This window comes from Nicrophorus vespilloides, unplaced genomic scaffold (genome assembly GCF_001412225.1).
Source record: "Nicrophorus vespilloides isolate i.1.1-1 unplaced genomic scaffold, Nicve_v1.0, whole genome shotgun sequence".
Classification (NCBI taxonomy): Eukaryota; Metazoa; Arthropoda; class Insecta; order Coleoptera; family Silphidae; genus Nicrophorus; species Nicrophorus vespilloides.
The window spans coordinates 331,960-357,005 of record NW_017096512.1 but is presented as its reverse complement, the minus strand read 5'-3'; the positions used below and the strand labels follow the sequence as shown (position 1 = coordinate 357,005).

General features: G+C 31.9%; 2 protein-coding genes across 3 annotated transcripts in view; both read right to left on the bottom strand.

Annotated features, from left to right (window-relative positions):
• LOC108557283 (A disintegrin and metalloproteinase with thrombospondin motifs 20) overlaps positions 1–10,710 on the bottom strand; it is a 53,814-nt gene extending 43,104 nt beyond the window's left edge. For both annotated transcript variants that reach the window (XM_017913732.1, XM_017913733.1), the window contains exons 1-2: positions 10,438–10,710; positions 9,126–9,650 (exon numbers count right to left, since the gene is read on the bottom strand). In XM_017913732.1, the coding sequence (XP_017769221.1) occupies positions 9,126–9,330 (205 nt within the window). In that variant the 5' untranslated portion in view covers positions 9,331–9,650; positions 10,438–10,710. The remainder of the gene's footprint in view (positions 1–9,125; positions 9,651–10,437) is intronic.
• A 9,479-nt stretch (positions 10,711–20,189) lies between these two features.
• LOC108557294 (AP-3 complex subunit delta) lies at positions 20,190–24,392 on the bottom strand. The gene is made up of 13 exons (XM_017913748.1): positions 24,151–24,392; positions 23,995–24,090; positions 23,809–23,937; positions 23,604–23,744; positions 23,417–23,546; positions 23,214–23,353; positions 22,907–22,980; positions 22,705–22,853; positions 22,295–22,642; positions 22,055–22,226; positions 20,984–21,934; positions 20,789–20,864; positions 20,190–20,723 (listed from the first exon to the last, which is right to left on the bottom strand). The coding sequence occupies exons 1-13, from the start codon at positions 24,244–24,246 to the stop codon at positions 20,523–20,525; spliced, it is 2,703 nt and encodes a 900-aa protein (XP_017769237.1). The 5' UTR covers positions 24,247–24,392; the 3' UTR covers positions 20,190–20,522.
• Positions 24,393–25,046: the final 654 nt, after the last annotated feature.

The following is a 25,046-nucleotide window of genomic DNA, read 5'->3' as shown; positions in this document are numbered from 1 at the left end:
TTGCTACACAAATTTTGAAAAGAATTTGAATTAATCAAAAAGAGAACGAAACTTTTAGTTTTTAATTGGTTTTCAAAACAGTAAATAAATAACTGAAAACTCTTGAAATGAAAATTTTTAATTACAATTATTTCTATTTAAAACAATTAAATTATTGTTGACAGCTATATACAAGCTTACTATGATATTATCAAAAAAAAAATTATATAGTTATTTTCTTACTGAAATTTTGAAAAGTAATATAATTAATAAAAATAGAACGAAATTTAGATATTAAATTATATAATATCTATTATAAAGGGTGTCCCAAAATTAACGCAAGATTTGAATTTTGCCGCTCTTTGTACAGTAAACTGTCAAATTGCTTTTTTTTTGAGGCTTCCAACACTTTAATGCACAACTGTCGGCAAATTCAAATCTTGCGTTAATTATGGGACACCCTTTATTATCAAAAAATGTCAATAGTTACAAAACTATGCATACCTGCATAATTGCAGCTGCGATTCACAAATGTTTAAACAAAATGTGCGTTTTGAACACCTGCATAAGCTGCACCTGCGCTTCTCAAATGTTATAACAATTCTAATTTGAGCACATAAGTTAGTGCATTTTGCAAACCTGCAAAAATAGAAAAGAAACAAATCAAAATTAGGCGAAAACACCCGATCTGAGACACGATTGATCAGCTGCACCTGTGTACCTCAAACGATTTGCACACCTGCAAAAATGAATAAGAAAGCAATCAAAATTAGGCGAAAATGCCCGATCTGAGACACGATTGATCAGCTACACCTGTGCATCTCAAACGTTTTGCACATCAGTAAAAATAGATAAGAAAGCAATCAAAATTAGGCGAAAACACCCGATCTAAGACACGATTGATCAGCTGCACCTGTGCATCTCAAACGTTTTGCACACTTGCAAAAATAAATAAGAAAGCAATCAAAAATAGGCGAAAACGCCCGATCTGAGACACGATTGATCAACTGCACTTGAACCTCTCAAACATTCTAATTAGAGCATAACAATTAATACGTTTAATCGAATAAAAATTAGAGCGATTATCGAAAAATCACCTTACGAAAACGCGACGCATTCACTGCGACCCTCCAAAGTTTAAACAATCTAATTTGGAGAGTTTTATTTTATTTTATTGAAAACTATTTGTTTTGGACGAAAGACCAAGTTGCGCGGGTGAATGGAAGAAATACTTGGGATTTCAAAGATGACGTTTATTAATTACATCTTACACTTCTATTCTTAACTAACACTATATTCAACTAATAAACTAATAATATCTCTTAAACTACTGCTTAACTATTCAACTAATAATGATGATCTTCTCCTTGCTTAACTCCTCCGAGCTAAGCTTCCTCGACAACTTCATGATGTATATTATTGCCACCTTTCACAACCACTGTGCACTCAAACACTATTGTTACATAATAAATTTGATTTTTGAAGATGAAAAGTATAAATTTCAATATGCGGTTACAAAATCAACATATACTTCGCTTCGATTAGGACTTTGATTAAATTAGAGATTCGCTTGGTATTTGTTTGTTTTTTTTTTCAATTTGAAGTGTCGTAAATTAATCGAATCGAAGCGGTCACAAACAAATACGGTTCAATATTTGAATAAGTACGCGAAAAAAAAATAATAATAATACGTATATATGGGTCAAGTGCAGAAGACCGTCGTATTTACAGATATGACCGGCGCTTATCAATGCTAACAATTATTGAATGACAGTGTCCGAAAAAAATGTGCGCAGCGGTGACAACATTGCCGTTGAAGCACATCATCTTGGCCTATTTCCACACGAGATTTCTAAACGTAAACAACAGTCTTTGGACACTTACTTAATGGATGGCCGTAAAAAGGAAACACTTCCTCCGTGTTTACACAAGAAGAAAAAAACAGAAAACATAAACAAAATGTTAATTTATGCTTGCAGGGATGGAGTCCTCCACGTTACCAAAAAAAAAGAAGGAAACTGTTTACCATAGCAATTAGTGAAACAAACAAACAGACCATCTTCAGCAGCCGGCAATCTATTTCCATATAGTTAAATAAATGCAGCTTGCATAATCGAACAGTTAGAACACAAACACCGGGGAAAAATATACAGAATTCCGCTAATTATGCACAGTGGATTATTGTTATGGACATTATCAGGACATTACACCCGTTTTCTCACTTCAGCGCTGCTCCAAATACTATTTATAAGAGCTTGAATGGTTTTACACACACACACACACACTCACATAACTCTCTTTATCAATTACGATTGTTGTGGAAGTTTCCTGAATGGATTTCCATAGTCCACAGCAACGAAGGAAAGCCGAAACAGAAGAGAAAGAGAGAACAGCAAGCAAAAAAAAAAAAGAAGAACAGTGTACAGCGCACTACAACAATCTGAGACCGTCTGTCGAGGAGGATGACCTGGTTTCGTCTTCGAAACGAACACACAACTAAAATTATGTGAAGTTCTTGCAGCGGCGGCGGCAATCTTTAAATTGGAAATGTCCTGTACTGAATTGCAACGGGGACACACACACACACATATACTGCATTTGCCAAGATGGAAAAGCAACGAAAAAAAAAGTTGAAATGAAGAAGGGAAAATGAATGCAACGACTCGAAGGAAAGAGACCATAAAGCGACAACTGCACAAAACGTAATAAATGATAATTTATTTAAAGAAATACAATTCCCATGAATTATTCATCATCCAAAAAAAAAAAAAAAAAATATGAAAATAAACCGCAGTCAACTTTGGTAACCTGTTTCCTTCCATTTATTATTCCTACATATATTAAGTAATGTTGTTTCTCAAAATCGGCATTTATTATTAACCCTTTGAGTCCGAGTACTTGATATTATAAAATCCTAAAAGTATTTTACTGATTTGCCTTTATTCGTTAGATCCAGAATCAATTTAAACCTTTGCGGACGAGCGGCGGATATAGTCGCCATGTTCGTGACAAGTGAAGATTACTCTTATATTAAATTGTAAACAAGTCCAACACGGTGACGCACATATCGAATCTTTGTTCAAACCAAAAAAACAGTTGAAAATGTGACCTTGAAAGGGTTAAACAATTCTTTAAATATTTGCATTTTTTTTGAAAATCAGCTAGTAATTTTTTTTTTCTAAAATTGGGCGAGCGAGTGAATCACTCGGCTCACTTGAAGCGTTAATCAACCTAAGGATGTTTATCGAATGTTCTCAATTGAAATATGAATTATTGCTGCTGCTGATGCTGCTTCTTCTAGTTTTTTTTTTTGCTCTCAATTAAGGCGGTGTCAGTCGTCGGGTTCCTTGTTCCGTTTCGTTAAGAGTAAACACGCGATTTGTGTGTTACTTTTCGCGCAGATTTCCAACTAATAATAGTGGAATAGTGGTGTTATAACTGGGCCAGAGAGGCTAATTTTAAAGTTAATTTGAAATTATAAATAACGCACATAATTTTAGGTTATTACCACTAAAGATAACGATGATTTTCTTTCTTCTTTTTTTTTGGGTGAAACTCGCACATGGTAAGCGGATTTATAGCGAAATTTAAACAAACGGAAGTAATACAGTTAAACTTCGCATAGTGCGGTTTCGATCAATCCGTGGAAAAAAACTGTCCGTAATACGTCTTAAACGAAATATTGCTGTATTGGAAAATTGTTGCTGATGTAATTTTCATTGATAATGTAATGGTGAGTCTCTTTCTTTATGTGGTACAACCTACTTTAAAGAACGATTTGCTACCGAGAATCGCTTTCCTTGAAGCCGCTAAGATGTATGTCTTTAACCATGTGTAAAAATATACGCGTTTATCCGCATCTACATTTTAAATAAGGAAAAACTAGAAATTGAGATTTATTAATTCAGTATTTATCGATTTCATAAATTTATTAATCGTTATTCTATCAGTTTTTTTTGTTGTTGTCTGAAGATTTAGACTTTCTTGAAATAAAATTAAATAATTATATAATGGAAAGTCGGATGACGGTAATTCATAAATTAAGAAAGTTAAGCAATTTTTGCGGAGTAGAATATTTGAATGGATGATATAAGACAGGACTGTACAAATACAGAAATATCGCAGTATATTTAAAACCGCACTAATCGAGGTCTCTAAAATTGTACAAATAGAGAATTGACTGCATAAAGCAAAAAGAAAACTACTATACGAGTATTTGAGCGCAACGCCCTAATTTTCGTGCCTATTTGTCGATTGGTTTAGATTTGGATTAAAGAGGGCCGACCCGAACGGTAGAACCAATAAAATTGTTAAGAACGAAAGAAAGGTGTTGCCGATCCCTATATTTTTTGCGTTTGACGATATGATTCGCAGTTGCAACTACATTTTTGTGACTCTCTTATCTAGCTTTTAAAACTCACTTCTTTCGTGTCTAAAACACAAAAACTTAACTGCTGTAAAGGTTCTGTGTTTACGTAATTAATTTAAAATCAAGGAGCGACTTTAGAAATGCACCAATTTTTTTATTATTATTATTTTCTTGACCGTATAAGTCTATTATATCTATAACTTTATTTATTACCAAACCTAATCTATATTCAAAATCTAACCTAGTTATTTATAGCCAAATCAATATTTTATGGCTTTATGCCAGCATCAATTAACACATGTATTTCATTAAATTGACAATTGACATTTCCAAAGTTATATTGATTTTTGCACTAATTTCATCAATTAGTTAATCTTAAAGTTCAATTGGAAATATTTCAATTTATTACTTGATTCTTATTTAAAATAAACGAAATATACTTTGAATTTGAAACCTCATGTCTGAAATATATGCAGACAAATATTATATATAAATAGAAGAATTAGGTTTTCGGAGCTTGTCCCAAATTATGATATACATTGCAAGTTTTATAATTATCCCAAATTTTACTGTACAAATAATTTGTAATTAGATTTATTTTTGATATTTATGTAATTTGGGTAAATTATAAAGACAAACATTAATTTTTACAATCCATTATTTTTAAAAATTACTGCACTTAAGTCTTTATAGAAATATATAGTATAATCTGCTACATTATTTATTATTCTATACAAGTGTATTTATAAATATAAAAAAATATGATTGGTATTGATTATAATTTATTGGTGATTCTTGTAAGCGAGAAAAAACACATACTGACTGAGTGCTAATCGATTGCGCATATTAAATTAAGCTTTAATAGTGCTCGAGCGTCTTATTATCGTATGTGTGTGTGTTCTTGTTGCCATTAATTCAATCGTAAAACTGTGAAGAATAATTGGTTGGTGTCCAAACAACCTCCTCGAAATCGATCATTTGTAATCCCCGTGCATACGAAATCAGTAATCAGTTTGATGGCCGTCTGGGACACACTGTTATTATCATATACAACACGATCATCATCAACTGTGCCATGCTAAATTTAAATGTCTCTCGCATTGTATGCGTGTATTATTTCAACAACAAACAAAAAAAAAACGTACAACAATCCGACAACAATACTAAAAGACGTGACGTGCCAGAAATGAAAATGTTACCGAGAAGAAAGAGAGACAATGCCATATCATCATCGTAATCGCCACAAAGACCAAACTGATTCTCATCAATGTCGAAGAGATCATGAAGTGAGAGTTTAATGTTAAATCACATATATTTGTTTATTTATCAATTTTGTATAATATACTCACTTGAGTAGTTCTCTGCATTTAATATAGATCAGCGTTTCTCAACTTTTATGCCTCGTAAGCCATCATATTTGTTTCACCAGTTACTCGCTTTGACACATAATGACAGCTGTCATTTTGCTTCCCATTATGTATTTTGAAAAAAAAAAATGAATCACGATCCCTAGTTTGAGGGACACATTTTGACAGCTGTCATTTCGTGTCATATATATTCAAAAATATAAAACGCGACACAATTTCATTGAGAAACGTTAATGTTAAGATTCAGAAAATTCCCGGGAATTTATTCGATTTGTATTTCCCGTATTGAATTCATTTTTTAATTTTGGAGATAGCATATACAGGTATCCCCCGACTTACGAACTAGTTCCGTTCCAAAGGGTTGTTCGTAAGTCGGGGAAATTTTAAACATTTCAAAATATACTTATCTTACTACACTTTATAGTGATTTTTACTTTTATAAATGTTAAATTCTGTATTACTGACTGAATAAATTTGAAAAAATAGATTAAAATAAACAAAATTTTTACTTACAAATACTTTTCAATGTGGACAAATAACATTTTTTTTATTAAAAAATTACATAAGAAACAAATGCAACATCTTCCAAAAATATTATATTTTATTAAAGAATTTATCAATTTTTGTTTAAACAGTTTTTTATCACTGTATATCTCATTGTAACAAGCTTTTGGAATTTTGTTCGTAAGTACGGGAGTTCGTAAGTCGGGGGATACCTGTATTATATTGCAGCGTTTTTGAACTGTTGTGCCTCACGACCCAACACATTTTTTTGTATTAGCACTGCGACTCAATTGCTTAGAGTATTTCACCAGTTACTCGCTTTGACACATGATGACAGCTGTCATTTTGCTACCCATTATGTATTTTGAAAAAAAAAATGAATCACGACCCATAGTTTGAGATACGCTGATGTAGAGTGACATTCCCGTCCGATAATTCCCGGTAATTTTTGCCGATTATTTGTAGTTGTACAGAGACCAAATTGCTAAGAGTATTTCACTGTTCCTCGTTTCGACACATTGACAGCTGTCATTTCGTGTCATATATATTCAAAAATATATAACGCGACACAATTTAATTGAGAAACGCTAATGTAAAGATTCAGAAAATTCCCGGGAATTTGTTCGATTTGTATTTCCCGTATTGCATTCATTTTTTAATTTTGCAGATAGAATATACAGGACTTACGAACTAGTTCCATTGCAAAGGGTTGTTCGTAAGTCGAATTTGTTCGTTTTTCAATCTTTTTGCCTCACGACCCAACACATTTCATTTGTACTGCGACTCGATTGCCAAGAGTATTTCACATGTTACTCACTTTGACACATGATGACACCTGTCATTTTACGACCTATAGGTTAAGGCGCAGCTATATAGTATACCTTAGAAAATATGGCGAAAAATGTGCAAACAAATTATTTAGTTATAATAAAGTCATGAACACAGCAAATGTAATTTTTTTTTTTTTATTTTTCTCTATATTATGTATCTTAATACGATTTCTTTGATAGAAAGACTACGGTCAATTGCAATTTTAATTTACTACTATTTCTTTAACTTTTTTCATTTTTTTGTTGTACAATTTTCTCACTAATTAAAAATAATCCATCAAAATTTACTCTATAATGTAATTTAATTTTTGTATCAAAAAAAAGAACACATAATAATAATAAAAAATTATATGTATATATATTTATATTATATATTCGTGTCGTAATTTGTTTAAAAATTTGCAAACCGGCCAGAATTCATCACTTGTGTTTTTTTTTTCGTTGAGATTTTGCTCTTTTCGTTGCTTATTTGGAAATTGTGTTAATAATTCAAGGTTGCACAAATTATGGCATTCCGAATATATACAATGTCTTCGTTCCTTTACATTCTTTCTTTTTTTTATATTCATCAATTTTCGAGATGCTCATGAAAATACGTTTGTGTGTGTGTTTTTTTTCTCTCTGCAATTGTTTAGTTTTGCAATCGTACGTCATTCGTGCAATTAGCAGCGATTTATAATTTCGCTTAAATTATTTCAGTTAATAAATAATATATAAATTTATATACATTTGCAGCCTGGGAATTCCCGCTGCAACAAATCCAAAAACGGAATACATGTACGGGTGTTTATTTTATTCTCAATTTATTTAATTGCCATAATCCGTAATGGTTATGTACAATTTTTATTTTCTTTAATTTATGAACTTTTTTATCTGTTTATGGATTGAAAACCTTTCACTCACATTTCAAAATTAGTTTGTGTATAATAGAAATTAGTCCTTGTTCATAGTTTTCAATTGCATCGAAAAATAAGTTTTAAACGCTCTCATCTATTTTAGTTTTGTTGAATTAACAATTACAAACAAAATTTTGACAGGACGTCAATCGTTACGACCAATCAAATTTATTAATTTCAATTGTAAATTGAAGAGTTTTTACATTAAAAAAAAATACATAATACCTCGCATAGTGCGGTTCCACTAATATCACGGATTGTTTGAAACCTCGCTATTTTAAAAGAAATTTATGTTTTAAACGTAGAATAAAGTAGATGTATTTTTTTTATTTTATTAACAATAATAATTAAATGTTGCCAAGACGACTTCGATCTTTAAACCTTTGATTAAAACGGGCAATAAATTTAATAAAGGACCGCACTAATCGAGGAACTAAATGCATTCAAAAATAAACTGCACAAAAAAGCGATGATGATTTTATGCACTAATTTACTTTTAGTTTGATCAATCCGCACTAAATGAGATAATGTTTGTACTTACAATGATCATCAATTTCAACAGCGTTTCTTTAATTCTAACATAATCGCCAAAATATGTTGATAATGTACATTCTTTTTATTCAATAAATTATTTATTTTATTTATAGAACGAAAACTTTTCACACTAATATTTTACGATTCAAACGGTTTCAAAGTTAGTTTGTTTATAATAGAAATGAGTGATTCATAGTGATTATATCTAAAAAAAAATAAGTTTTAAACGTCTCCACCTATTTTATTTTTATTGAATTAACAATAATAAACACATTTTGTCAAGACGACTTCGATCGCTAATAATTTGATCAAAAGGTCCAATAAATTGTAATTTTAAATTAAAGACAATTCAACAAATATATATAATTACAGCAATACCTCGCATAGTGCGGTCACAACAATATCTCGACCTGCTTAGAACCGCACTAACTGAGGTACTAAATACACAAATAAAAATGAACTGCACAAAAAGGAGACTTTACTGAATAAATAATTATATTGAATCCGTACTGATCGAAGCCGCACTATGTGAGATATTGCTGTACTTGCAATTTCCTTTATTTTTACAATAATTTCGTTAATAATATACTAATATACTATCTTTTTAAGTTAGTGTGGTAAATAATAGAAATGAGTTGCGACTTACCATCTATGATTCCCGGCGCATTGGCCATAATTGATGGAGGAGGATTGTGCGTTGGACCGACGGACAACCAAAGTAATACTGATATTCCAACGACGGAGAGAGAGATCATGATGAGGAGAAAGATGGCCCAAACGCCCTGCGGCACCGTTAATCTGGTGTTCATCCTGCCCTCGAAGAGGTCGTACGAATTTCTCACGCAAGGCATAATTATAGTTATGTCGAATGTACGTATTTACAAGAATACAAAAAAATTAACAGTAAACAACTAAAATGATATATAGGAAAATTTAAAAATTAAAAACAAGGATTAATCAACTGATTCACTGCGTATTCTTCAAATCTGTTCACTTTCATTTAAGTTCAAAAAAATAAACTAAATTGTAGGCGCACGTTCCAATACAAAAAAATAATAAATAAACAATAATCGTCTTGTTATCTAGTAATCTGGAGAACACTGATCGCCGAAGAAGAGATTCCATGCCATCCGGGTAATGATATTGCTTCACTGTGGATCATCTTTTTTAGCTGCAAGGAAGGAACAAAGTAAGATTTACTTATTTTTTTCTTGTAATTAAAGCTGTAAAGCGAGAGTTTCTTGGTTGGTTTTTATGGGTCGGAGGGAAGAAGGAAGGACATGACGGAGCTCATCGCGGAAAATTGAATTCCGAGTATTCCGAGTTTTGCACAGTGTGTTTTATATATCAAATTTAATTACCAGGAAGGACTTGCAAAAATGTAATAAGCAAGGTTTGCTGAATCTGAGGGCAGCCGAGAACATACGTTCGACGACTTTGAAAAAAAAAATATAAAATGAAATAAATAAAGAAACGAGAAGTTCCAATCGAAATCTGGTCACTATACTCTCTCTAGGAATTCCGTACAAATAAATATTAGAATCGTGCACTGCATATAATATACACACATACATTGTGAACGCATATCCCAAGAATTTGGGGAATCCACTCTATTTGTTGACCCAATCATGAAACTGTTAAATATCCTCACCGAATTGATTATTTTATCTACACAACTTCTCGTTTCATCTCTTCCACAAAATAAACATAAATCCTTCTCAATTCTTATTTTATTTTAATTTTAATTTTTTTTTTGACTTAAGCTTATTCGCTTATTTCCGAATTTAAAATCGCGCGATACGCGAAATCCATTAATTTGCATTTGTTTACTCGCAAGGTGAAACTTTGTTTCTTTCATTTTGTTATGTTGCTCGTAAAATTTTTGCAGCGACTTTATCAATTATTAACTTATTTTCAAGTTTAAGTTGAACATTCTTTTATTTTTGTGTAATACTTACATTCACATAGTCCGGATCGGATCCCATAAGAGTTAACGAATCTTCGAGTTTGGATGTGTTCGATGCACCGGTAACATTTTAACAATAATTCTCAAGATTTGTATTCTGTTTTGATTCGATTTTGATGATGGTGTTTCTGCTGCGAAGAGTGGACAGGAGATTTTCTTTTTTTTTTGTTGTTCACATGGGAGTCGTGTGTGCGTGCGGTTGGTTACAAACGACAGCACACGTCTGACTTCGAGCGTAGCTTGTGCGAGACTGACCCGAGCGCAACTTCGCTGCTATGGCTTAAGTCACTTTCCGCGCGATTGATAGTATGTGATGTGATGTGCTTCTTGGCGTCGGTCCAGCACCCAATTTACTTACCCCGTTGAGCTTTATATACAAATAGTAATTATTAAAAAAAAAAACGCTTCTTTATATCATTTTTTTTTTATTAAATTAACAACTATGAAGAAGTTTATAACAAAAAAGACTTAAATCTTTAAATTAAATAATACATTTTATTTTTAGATAATGAAATTTCTCATAGAAAGTTTTTATATTTGGCGCAAATTTGTGCGAATAAAAATTTATAATTAGGAAATAAAGACTTTTTTTTCAATTTAAATAAAACTATTATTTATCATTTTGGTAATTGTATACAGTGAAACCTCGCCAAAATTTCCGGATTTTTACTCTTATAGTAAAACAATTTTCCCCATATAAATTAATAATACACAAGTTCGCTAAGTTGGCTGAAACAAAATTAAATCAATTTTAGTTTTCATCCTTTTTTAATTTCTCTAAATAAGTTCCATTTATTTCAATACATTTCTTAAGTCATCTTTCAAAACATTCCTCATCGGCTTTTTGGAGCTTTACAACTTTTAATTAATGATCTCTTCATTGGAACTGAAGATTCTTTACTTCGATTTTTTTTTAAAGTGTAAAATTAGTGACATAACTAGAAAATAAATATATCGCTCAAATTGATGCATAATTGCGCTCGTTTTACGGCCTTATCAATTGTTGCTCGCAAAACATCTGACTCCAAATTGGCTATTACTTCTTCAATGTTAGCTTGCAAGCCTTGGAAGGTTCGTGGTTTGTTGTGGTAAACGCGAGATTTAAGAAAACCAAGTTTGCACTAGGCGCTCAACCAAACGCTTAATTGTTCGAGCACGACGACTGGGAAAACGACGACGAAATTCACGTTGCGTTAAAACAACAGACTGAAAATTTGTCAAATAAGCAGTAATAATAAATCCACGTTCCTGAGGTGTGCATTGCTCCATGGCTTATTGACAACTAATTCACTATATATCTAACACACTATATAATTCACATCATAAATGTCAAAGCACAGTGACATTTGGCGCCATCTGCAAAAATGGCAGCCAATTCAAATTATGACATAACTTTTGCGCCACTTTGTATAACTTCAAATGCAAATAATTTGTTAATATACACATAGTAATTATTTAAAAAAAATCAACTAAAACTGCAGATGTACACTTGTACTTGAATCGTTAACGGTTAATGCAAATAGTAATAGTTTATTATTAAAAATAAGCAAATTTTAAACGTTTACATTTTATTAATTAAGAAAATTAGTAGAGAAATACTTAAGTCTTTTGATCAAAATGGGGCAAATATTTTCAATTTAAATAATTACTTACAATTATCATAATTTTCAATTGCTTTTTTTAATGAAATTGCGTAAAATAAAACTCTTATATTTGCGTACAAAGAATGAACTTTAATCAATTACTTATTTGTTCGATAACCTTTTGCACATGATTCCATAAAACTGCTGGTGCTAATCAGCAAAACACTGAATCAAATGCGATTTCAGGTCATCACAATTAATGAAAGTTTTACCTTTCAAAGAGTTTTGCAAACTTTGAAATAAATGGTAATCTGATGGTATTATATCACTTCCCAACCAAGCTTCAATAATTACCAAAGATGTGCGAGGATTCACATCGTTTTGGTGAAACACGATTTGCCAATTCTGTCCATTTTTGCTTCCTCTAGTTTCATTAGTCTTTTACAGTAAAGATCTGAATTGATCGTTGAGTTTCTTGGATGCAGTTCAAAATACACAACGCCTTTGTAATCCCACCAAATGATCTTTTTTTGATGCAATTCAGTTTTCGATTTGTACTGGTTCATCACGCTTGGATCATGATCGTTTTCGATTGATATTCTTGTACTTGATTCAATTTTCATTACCAGTGATGATTCTTTAAAAAAACGAGATGATTTCTTTACGTTTTGAGATGGATATTGCAAATATTGATTCGTCAAGTGTATCTTGATGAATTTCACTTAACTCGTTGCAAGTTTATGTAAATAGTAATAATTTATTACTTTAGATAAGTTCACAAATAATTACAGGAAAATCTAAATTAACTCAAAGAAAAAGAATTAGATAAGTTCAGATATTAACTCGTTTTTTCTTTTTTAATCACATTTAAAAGAACTTTCGAATTCTTAGAAAATTACTTTGTAAATCAATAAATTTAATAGAAACAATTATTTAATACAAATATCTTAAAGAAAATCAAAATTAACTCAAGAAGAGAAATTAAAAGCAGTAAAATCCATAGAAATAACATAGATTTTGGTATTTTTATAGTAAGATATTAAGTTTCGTTCGTTAAATGGACCAATTAAATGTTCATGGAATTTTTTTTTTTAATTTCTAATTAGAAAATCTAATTCATTTATATATTTTTTCATTTCATTTTAGGATTTAGTTAATAAGATATTGTATTATTAATTAAACTCTATACAAATTAACAGATAAACATAATAAGAGAGTTTACAAATATTTTTTTTTTTCGCTATTTCTTTTTTTTATTCCCTGTTTGCGTTTATCTTATTTCTCTCCAAACCTGTTTTCGTTTAGTCTAAGTCTACACTTATTTTGCCATACTCCGTATATTTAGATATTTGCCGAAATGAAAATAACAAAAAAAAAATATTAAAATAATATTATAAATTTTTGTTTCTTGTCGCTGACGAAAACAAACAAAACTGATATGTTAATAAAAATGTACGTGTTTCTTTTTAATTGGTAAATTATAGTTCTGTCAACTCGATACAAATTTCACAGTCACAGTTTCTCATTCCACGAACCGGTCTTCTTGATAAATCCATCGAGTTAAATAACTTTTTATATGACGCATTTTTTTAACATATACAAGATCATCTTCTTTGAATTCGTCACTAATTGCATCAATCTATCTAACAATCATTTATTTTTTAATTATAAACATTCTTCGTTGTAAAACTAACACGGATAATCAATGCACTTGGGGAAAACACGTCTAGTGAGTAATATTTCGGAAATAAATCGAAACGGTTTTCGAAGAAAGCGTTCATAAAATTTACGTGCTTAAATTTGTTAATGTAGGCAGACGTTTTAACGATTCAATTTTGCAATAAATTAAGCATTATTTTTAATGTTAACACTGTATGAAAATCGAGTTACAACTGAAGAAATCAGTTCCAATTTGAAGGTACAAAAATTAATCTGCAAAAGCCAAGTTCACAGATAATCACAATCCAAAACGAAGTGTCTGAAGTTCTGATGAAGTACTTTTAGAATTAGTATCAAAGTTGGTACTTCGATAGTCGGATATTTCATATTTAAATACTCAATTTGGGAAATTTCTATAAAAAAAACATGTAGAATTTGTAAAAACTTTGAAGATAAACTTTCTTATCAATTATATCCACTTTTGATAATAATTATTATTTAAATAAAACAAAATTGAAGTTCCATGAATAAATTGATTATGTAACTATGAAGATCATTCTTCAAGAACAAAAATTGTCAAAAAAATGAGAAACAGGAAGACATGGAATTCCAAATAAAATTAATAAAGTAAGCTATGAAAGAAACGGTAGTAGGTGCCAAGATAAGCTCGAGTGTCATTCAAATGTTTTATCTATAAATCTACATGATAACCCAAACTGAAGCACTTCAAATGACACTATGCACCTTAATACCTGCATTTGTCATTGTTAGATTATTTACACGCACAAAAAAAAACATTAAGTACGAGATAAAATTGGTTTTTAATCATTTTCAAATATTTAAGTTAATTCACTTATTGGAATATTCTCATTTGTTTAACAATTGCAGTATTATTTATAGCTAAATTTCCATAGTAACAAATGCTATTATTACCAACGTTATTAATAATAATCACTGCTTCACGATTGGATTAACATAACTTGGTATCAAATTTTCATGTTCGATTCCCATCAAAACCATATGATTCAAATACAAAAAAAAAATAGAGTCACTTCAGGATATAAATACTAACGCTCGTGCATCTCGATAAACACAAATTGGTTAATTATATGATAAGGACCAAAAAAGTTACTAAAAATAATTTATCACTTTTTCACATTTTTTTTTATTTAAATAAAATAAAATTACTTTAACTTTTCTAAAGGGCGTCCCTAAATTAACGCAAGATTTGAATTAAATAGAAAAGCTTTTATCACAAAATCACAATCTGAAGACTAAAAACTGTGTTTTTTATTTAATTCAAATCTTGCGTTAATTTTTTTGGATTTGGAGGCATCTACAACTAGGTAATTAACCTTTATGATAATTTACATTAAATAAATAAGGCTGCACAAACAAAATATAAAAAAGTAACTTATTAAAATGATTAACCTGGACAGTACAAGAAATAAATAATTCGTAACTTTCAGATTTCTTACCTACATTTTAAATCACTTTTTTGTTATTGTTATTGTTCTTGTAACGATAGTAACGATTTTTTATAGAAACAGGTGAACAATGATAGCGCCTCGGTTTCCGAACGAAAATCCAAAACAATAACGAATAGAATTTCGGTTCCCGAACATTTTTTTTTTAATTTCCAAACAGGTAAACTTGCAATTATAGTTACGTGAGATGTACGACGAGAGAACGTCAGTGAATCCCCCTTCCTCGTTACAGATAAAGTGAAGTTAAAAATTAACATTTTATCTATATATTGTGCTTATTTTACGATTATTGCAATAGATTTTGCTATCTTTTTTATATGCATTTTCATTTTATGAATGAATTGTCTCTATTTCAATTCATTCTTATAAAGAAAAAAGGTTTTTTTTCGACAACCGAACAACAGCAATACCTCACATAGTACGGTATCGATCTGTGCGGATTCATTAGAATCCAGTTTGAAAATTTCAAAACAAATATTTTGTACACAAATGATCTTTGTCTTTATATTGCCAAGTCTCCTAATGTGCTGTTTATTTTATGCTATTTTTAAGTCTTCGTTTAGTCCGGTTTCAAGCAAATGTCGTGCACTATTCCAGATGTCGCTCTACTACAATTTATCTACGAAGAATTTGCAATTCAAATAAATAAACATATTTCTTGAAATTACATAGAGATTTTAGTCACGATCGGGACTTCCACTGCGTTGGGATTTTACTGCATCTAAATATGTTTTGGATTAATCAAACATTATTATATTAAGAAATTAATAACGTCGTGAAAAGAACTTGCAAATTTCGCAGTGAAAAGTTGCATTTTTGGTAATATTAGGAGAAAGCTAATAATAATAATACAAAGAGTAATATAATAAACAACAAAACGTATGTAATAAACGTTTATAGCAACAACTAATTGAATGTACAACTAAGAAATTGTTGATTAATTAAGCTTTACTCTCATCACAACAAACGAGTCATTTAATAGATTCGATGATATCCAAAAAAAGTAAGTTTAGTTACAAATCTTGAATAGATTGTTCGTTAGTTATAACTCTTTCGTAGATATGATTTGTAGTAACTACGAGGCTGCGAATTGAATGAAGAAAAGAATGGATTCATAAAAAAAATAGATTAAGCAATTGAAAACGTCGTGAAAAAAACTTGCAACATTCACAGTGAATCATGAAAAGTTGCATTTTTGGTAATATTAGGAGAAAGCTAATAATAATAATACAAAGAGTAATATAATAAACAATAAAACGTATGTAATAAACGTTTATGGCTACAACTAATTGATAGTACCAGTAACAAATTGTTGATTAATTAAGCTTTACTCTCATCACAATAAACGAGTCATTTAATAGATTCGATGATATCCAAAAAAAGTATGTTTTGTTATCAATCTTGAATAGATTGTTCGCTCGTTATAACTCTTTCGTAGATATGATTTGTAGTAACTACAAGACTGCGAATTGAATGAAGAAAAAAATGGATTAATCAAAAAATTAGATAAAGCAATTAAAAATGTCGTGAAAAGAACTTGTAACATTGACAGTGAATCATGAAAAAATGCATTTTTCTAATATTATTAGGAGAAAGCTAATAATAATACAAAAAGTAATATAATAAACAATAAAACGTATGTAATAAACGTTTATGGCTGCAACTAATTGAGTGTACAAGTAACAAATTGTTGATTAATTAAGATTTACTTTCATCAAAATAAACGTGTCAAATCATCGTTTTAATGATATCCAAAAACAAATATGTTTAGTTACAAATCTTGAATAGATTGTTCGCTAATTATAACTCTTTCGTTGATATGATTTGTAGTAACTACGAAGCTGCGAATTGAATGAAGAAAAAATGGATAAATTAAAAAATTAGATTAAGCAATTAAAAACGTCGTGAAAAGAACTTGCAACATTCACAGTGAATCATGAAAAGTTGCATTTTTGGTAATATTAGGAGAAAGCTATTAATAATACAAATAGTAATACAATAAACAATAAAACTTATGTAATAAACGTTTGTAATGATTGTACAAGTAACAAATTGTTGATTAATTAAGATTTACTATCATCAAAATGAACGTGTCATTTAATCATTTTGATGATATCCAAAAAAAAGTATGTTTTGTTATCAATCTTGAATAGATTGTTCGCTAGTTATAACTCTTTCGTAGATATGATTTGTAGTAACTACAAGACTGCGAATTGAATGAAGAAAAAAATAGATTAATCAAAAAAATAGAGTAAGCAATTGAAAACGTCGTGAAAAGAACTTGTAACATTGACAGTGAATCATAAAAAAATGCATTTTTCTAATAATATTAGGAGAAAGTTAGTAATAATACAATAAGTAATATAATAAACAATAAAACGTATGTAATAAACGTTTATGGCTACAAACTAATTACAAGTAACAAATTGTTGATTAGTTAAGATTTACTTTCATCAAAATAAACGTGTCAATTCATCGTTTTGATGATATGATGATATCCAAAAACAATATGTTTTGTTATCAATCTTGAATAGATCTTTCAGTAGTCATAACTCTTTTGCAGATACGATTTGTAGTAACTAGGAGGCTGCGAATTGAATGAAGAAAATAATGGATTAAGCAATTAAAAACGTCGCGAAAAGAACTTGTAACATTCGCAGTGAATCATGAAAAGTTGCATTTTTGGTAATATTAGGAGAAAGCTAATAATAATAATACAAAGAGTAATATAATAAACAATTAAACGTACGTAATAAACTTTTACAACTACAACTAATTGAGTGTAGAAGTAACAAATTGTTGACTAATTAACATTTACTCTCATCAAAATAAACGTATACAAATCTTGATCCGTTCTCTAGTCACAAATCTTTCGCAGATATGATCTGTAGTAATTACGAGGCTGCGTATTGAATGAAGAAGAAAACAAAATGCGATTTTTGTTTTATAAATGGTAAGTTGACAGTGCGTTAACACGATAACATTTGATTATTCTTAATGTTAATTTTAGACTTATCGGAGACACGGGCTGTGACCGGTGACGGGAGCCAGCTGACCCGGCGAAAAAAATTCGTCTGAGACCATGATTTTTCACCCAAAAAAATAAAATAAATTATTATTATCATATATGTACGTTCTCCGTTGCACAATCGCAAACAATAACCGCGAAATCTCGTATTTATATAATCCTATAGCAAATTTTGTTGTTTTTGCAGCGAGATTACGGAGTCGGTCGTCGGTGGTTGCTTTATAATAGTTTAAGTAAACATCCAGGTCAATGAATCCGAGATTCATTTATAGAATGCAGAAAGCCGCTCTCTCTCTTTCTCGCACAAGGCACATCTGCAGATACAAATAATTGCATATAGAAATAAATAATATTATCGTTTCTTGGGGGCGATGCAAAATGCGTGAGAATCCAACGGTTTTTTTTCTGGATGAACGAAAACATGAGCGTTAATAATAAGAATCTGCATGTTCTCTTCTAAACGAGCGAAATTTCTGCTGATCGCACTTCTAAACAAATTCACGAAATGAAAATATTTATCAGTCGAGTTGTCTAGACTTCTAGCAACAGAATGAAATTAAGCTTCAAATAGCTTTGGCATTGTTATTGAAGAAAGAAAAGGAGAGAGAGAGTATACACGTTGGAACGGGTTACCCACCTAGACGGCGTGTCGCCTGCGAGCGAAATGTAAAAGAAACCTTGCGTTTCGTAAAGTTCTGCTGCTGCTGCTGTTGCTGTTGCTGTTGCTGCATGCATACGTATCAACCAACCAGATAAATCATCTGTAACCTTAGACGGCTAATTTTAGCGTTATGAAATTGCCATTAACTCTTAACCGAAGAGCGAACGGGGCCGAGAGAGCAACCACTTATAGACTCAAGTTCAACTTCGAGGATACACCTCTGGATGAGAGAGGATAATAAAATTTTATATTAAGACTCGTTGATATTCACAATATTCATCAATGGAAAACGTTCAGACTTTCCGCGTGCGTCCGTTTACCGTTACCGCACTGACGTTACAGTAATAATTACACATTTTTTTTTATATTCACTTCCATAATTTCCCTCGCAATAAAATACGAATACTTTAATAAAACGTAAAATTTATTTAATATACATATGTTTGTTTCTTTTTATTTTGGTTTGTTGCAGACGTATCTAACGATCGCCTCAGTACATGCAAGAGAAAAATTCCACCTGACGTCGTAACCTACAAAAGAAAAAAGCGTTTTTATAATTGATATTAATTATGTAAACCTAATGCATGTCGTAAATAAAAGTTTTTTTTTTTGGCAAAGGGAAAGGTTGACATTTCCGGACTGGCCTGAGGAGCGTTTCATCCTTGGAATGAGACCGGTCGTCTTCTTGTCGGGAGCGAAACTTTCGCCATTCAATCTCTTGAATACATTATTAACATGACGAAAAGCTTGTTGCCGTGATTTAAGTCGCCTTTCTCCCCGGCTCCCTTTGTCTCACCTGTCTTACACACACACAAAAAAACATATTGCTCCAAGATCGACCGCTTTATTAATCACACCCGCTACATTAATTACTTCATTTTTCCTTTTAGTCCGAAAACCCATTACGATCAATGCAAAAAAATAAGATTAATCGATTATCATTAATATTTGCAACAGCAATTTAAGTTAATTTAAAAGAATTAAAATATTAACTATAGTTTTTTTAAATAGGAACAACCGATTTTCTCATTAGTATTATTTTGCAAAAGTATCTGTTCAGTTACTTACAGATACTTGTCAAACACGTTACATGTGTTATTAGCATAAATGTAATAGGTTAGGCAAGTAAAGATGATCAGATTCCCATAAATATAATAAAATTATTGGTACATTAGTATAGTTGAAAATGAAATTATCCCAAAGAATGAACATTAATTATTTCTTTTATTTAATATGAATCGAAACGCATGCTGACTACAATTAAATAATATGAATACTTACGATTCCAAAAAAAAAATTCATTACAAATAAATTCAAATAAAAAAAAAATATATATATAAATACACAGAATTCGGAAAGTCGTTTGCTTCTTGTTGCGTTGGAGGAAAAAACAAGCATTTTTCGCAGCAAACGTGATGTGACTTTTTCTTCTCTTTTGTTTTAATGAGTATAGTTTAGCAATAACAATGATAATACAAAACATGAACAAACAAAAAAAAAATGTTTAAAAAATCGTTATTTACATTTCGTATTATACTTATTTCACTTGAAATCCTAACAAGACGTATTGTTAACCTTTAAGTAAGTTTCTTTTGTTCTCTTAACGTGAAACAATATTAATAAAGCTATTATTTTTTTTTCTGATGCCGTTTCGCATCTCTATGGAAATTCTTTGCTAGGCGTCGAAATGCCTAAAGCCTCTTCGTACTCGTTACTCAATTCTTTGCTCTTTTTCTTCTTGGTCTTCTCCTTCTTGTCCTTGGACTTCTTCATCTTCTTCTTATTTTCGCCGTCGTCGCCGGGCTGCTTCGCCGCCGCCGCCGCTGCTGCCACCGATTTATCTTTCTTTATTTTATTGTGCTGTAAGGATAATAACGCATTGCGGATTGAAGAAACGAAACGTAAAACGGTGAAGAGAAACCTACCTTTTTCTTCTTCGATTTAATCTTGTTGCTCTCCGGCTGCGGAGAATCCGCCAGTTTCTTCTCGTCCAAGCCAGGCCTAAATAAATACATAAGTTAACATTTAGCATGCCCCGATTAATACGAAAACCCCAAGTTATTCAACACGAATTAATGTACGCCCTTAATAATAAGTAAATTATAATAATTGATACTTACAGATCTAAATCGATGTCTAGGGCGCGATGTGGATCGTCCGGATTGCCGACGCTACCCTCCGAGTCGGAAAGAGTTGCTCCTTCGGGTAGTTCCAGATTCTGATTGACCATCAACGTTTTATTGACCAACTCGTTGTCGTCGTCCGTTGAACTCTCCACCTTGTGCTTCTTCGATCGCTTGTTCTTCCTGCTCTTCTTAGCACCGTTGTCGAACTTCAGGTACTTATCGGATCGCTTCGACAAGACCTTCAGAGGCACATCCAGCTGCAACTCGGCGACGGGAATGTCTTCGTATTTCTTATTGGAGGACTTCAAGTAATGCGGATTATTCATCTGCTCGTTCTTACGAGCCTCCCGTATCTTGACCTTCTCCTCTTCAGTCAGCTCCGGCTTACTATTCCTCTCATTGCTATCTTTCACGAACAGATTACCCTTGATCTCGTAATCGCTGTCCGAACTGTACTCGTTTTCACCGAAATCAGGCTCTTCGATAAATGAATCCAAGTCAAGTCCCTCGGGAATGGGAACTTTCTTTTGCGCCTTCGGCGCAACTGGATTCAAATCACCGTTGAACAAATTCAATAGCTGCATGGCTACAGTTTCGCCCTTATCCACCTCGGCGTCGATGGGTAAATCAAAGTCCTCCATGATTTGCTCCGTTTTGACGCCTTTCTTAGCCATGACTTCACAGTGCACCACCTCCAAAATCATTAGAGTAGAGCTTGCCCGCTCTTGTACTTCGATCTCAGGTGACTTCAGACTGTTCTCCAGCTTCCTCTGCGTCACCTCGTACATGCCGCAGATTTTATCGTAATCCTGAGCTAGCTCGTATTTCATCAAACAGCACGCGTACAATTTTAGTATGTTTTGTATGAAAACAATTTCAATGTGAGGCGGCAACGATTTGTATTTCAACATAGCGATCAACGATGCCTCCGGTTCTTTTAATTCACTGAAATTAAAACACGCACTTTTACCACTAACCCATAATTATCGAAATTAAGTATTGCGCAAAGTGTCTATTGCCTTGTACAACTTGTTTACTGTTAATTACTTTTAACTTAACACATACCTGGCGAATTCGCCACAAAGCCACGCAGCAGAATAAAGCACATCCTGCATTATGCTGAACTGGGAATTTGAGGCGTAGAACTCGAGGAGCTGCGCCATTTCGGCGACAGCGAAAGATCGAATCGCCTGAACGCGGATGCTAACATCGATGAGTTGAGCAGCAATAACGTGACCTTTCGATAGAAAACAATTAGAAATTAGAAACGCATGTAGCCCATAGCAAAAAAAAGGCGAAAACAACCTTGCTTCGATCCGAATTCCATCTGGGCCAGTTCCACCAGAACCGTGAGATACCATTCGAAATTCGTTATGAACTGATAATTGTTCTGCGAACAAATTAACACGATTTTTGCGAGCAATTCATCCCTGTATATAGTTCCTTCAGCTTTATCCATGTGCACCATCAATTTTTTAACGATTTCCATCAAGTTCTTCTTGGATACCATACCGTAGAGAAGATCCAACGCTCTCAGACGTATCGATTCATCTTTATCCTCCAAACACTGCAGGATCAAATCTTTGTGAGCCTGTACGCTCTTTGGATGAGTTTTCAGGATTTTCGACATAGCCAGCAAACCCAGATATTTCACTGCAAATCATTAAACCAATAGAACCACACTTTAGCTGTGAATTTTCAATTAAATTATTTACAGTTTTGGTCGGAATCCTCGATTAATATGCGCAACTTTTGGACGCAAAGTTGAATACTGGCAGCGTGATTGGGCATGCCCGAAGATATACTGATCAGAACGGCGATAACCGTGTTGATACATTCGTAGAGCAAGCTCATAGCCGAAGTACTGCAAAAGTATACACATCAAAATACATGAAAAATCATTGCGTAATCAAATACCTATGGATCAAATTCGTGAGGGGTTCTATTAACTTCTTTCCAAGCCTAGGTTCTAGAGGAGTTAAGGCACCAAACTAGAAGGATTATTTCAAATATAATTAACCATACATATTTTACGTAAATCATCATAATCGTAATATTTTGCTATTGTTAATATGGTAGTCTTTACCTGCGAATAATTTGCAGCAAAGGTTCAGAAAGTTTCTTACCAATACCAGGTTCAATTAATGTAAATTTGGCGAACTTTGCGTAATTGAAAAAAATCTTAAATTTTTGTAAATAATGAGAAAATAGAACAAAGACTCACCAATTTGATAATTTTAATTAACATCCAATTGTTCGTTTTTGTAGTCATCAATTTGAAGAAAACCGGCGCCAAGCTCAAGTAATTCTTAGGATTTTTCCTAGCTAATTCGCATATGACATTAACTGCAGCTGATTGTACGCCTGATAAATGATTACAGTTAGAATTATTAAAGAAAAAAAATACAATCAATATATTCAATTAACCAGGATCTGGATCCTCCAATTTCTCTTTTAACTTTGGAAATGCTGGCCTCAGGGCTTCTGGGTACTTTAGAAATACCTTGTACATCATCAAAACAGCCTTTTTCCTTATATATGGTTTAGTAGAACTTAACTGTAAGCAAATCCAATGTAGTTTTAGGCATCAAAAAAATATAATAAGAACACTTACAAGTGTTAAAATGTCTTGAGACAAATCCCTAGCTAAATCAGTACTGATGTAACAACTCAAAGAAGTTAATGCAAGACCTGCATCATATTGATTTTGCGAATTTAACTCTTTCCTTATCATATTTGTTGTTAACATCAACAGCTGAAAAGAATTAAAATATTTAAAAAAAATTCATTAGCAATTAAGAATTAATTTGAGAACAAACCTCGGAATCACAATGAAAGCTTTGACTTGCAGCTAAATATCCTGTCCTTTTCAAAGTAAACTTATTGGAACTCATAACTTCTATAACATTAAAACCAGCCCAGGAGATATCATAACCTAACATTTGCAACTGAAAACATAAACAAATGTATAATTCTGGTACATCACTAGGTGGATGATAACTTACGTAGGTCAATTTTGCTATGGCATTGCCTTTGACTGTGAGATTGTCTTGCCGCAGCTCCTGCTTAATATCTTCCATGCATTGGGTAATATATTTAGCCTGAAAAAACGTTATTTGTGAAATAGTTTTGGTTAATAAATTTCCACTTCTAACTATTACCTCATTCTCTTTGTTGTTCCTTATACCTCGTACTAAATCTGTTAGGTTCTTATCGAACATACGTTCAATGTTACCTTTTACTTTCTTCAGAGCCATTTTCCAGCGATCTACTGATAAAGCCGCATAGAGAAATCAGTTTTATGCAATCGACTTTCCCGACAAATTTGATTATAAACAAAAAATAGCCACGTTAATAATAACAAATACTAAAGTATTTTGACAAGTGTCAATCCAATTAGAATACTTCGTTCGACTTTCAAAGATTGTCAAAATTGTGGTATGTTGGTTGCATACAATAACGAATATTTCCACCGTATGCTTTACAGCAGAGTTCTTCAACCTAGAAAATTGCATAAATATTGGTGGCAATCGCAAGCCCGACAACCGAAATTCCGATGTTCGAAATCTCGACAATCGAAATCCCGGCTGTATTAAAATCCCGACGCTTGAAATCCTGACTATGTCAAAATCCCGACTACCATAATCCCGATTATATCAAAATCCCGACAGTGTCTTTTATTATTATAACTTTCTACAATAACATTTTTATGGTAGTCGGGATTTCGATATAGTCGGGATTTTGATATAGTCAGGATTTCAATATATTCGTTATTTCAATATAGTCGGGATTTTGATTGTCGGGATTTTAATACAGCCGGGATTTCGAACGTTGGGATTTCGAACATCGGGATTTCGATAGACGGGATTTCGGGTGTCGGGCTTGCGATATAGACCCTATAAATATATATGGGATTCCTTCAGAAATACGAAACAGAAAGGATTCGAAGGCAGTGAAAGGTTGAAGAACCCTGCTTTATTATATAACAGGTACGTCACATATCTACGACATGATGGACTTAATATACTTTATATTTTTACAACTTGGAGTCAATAAT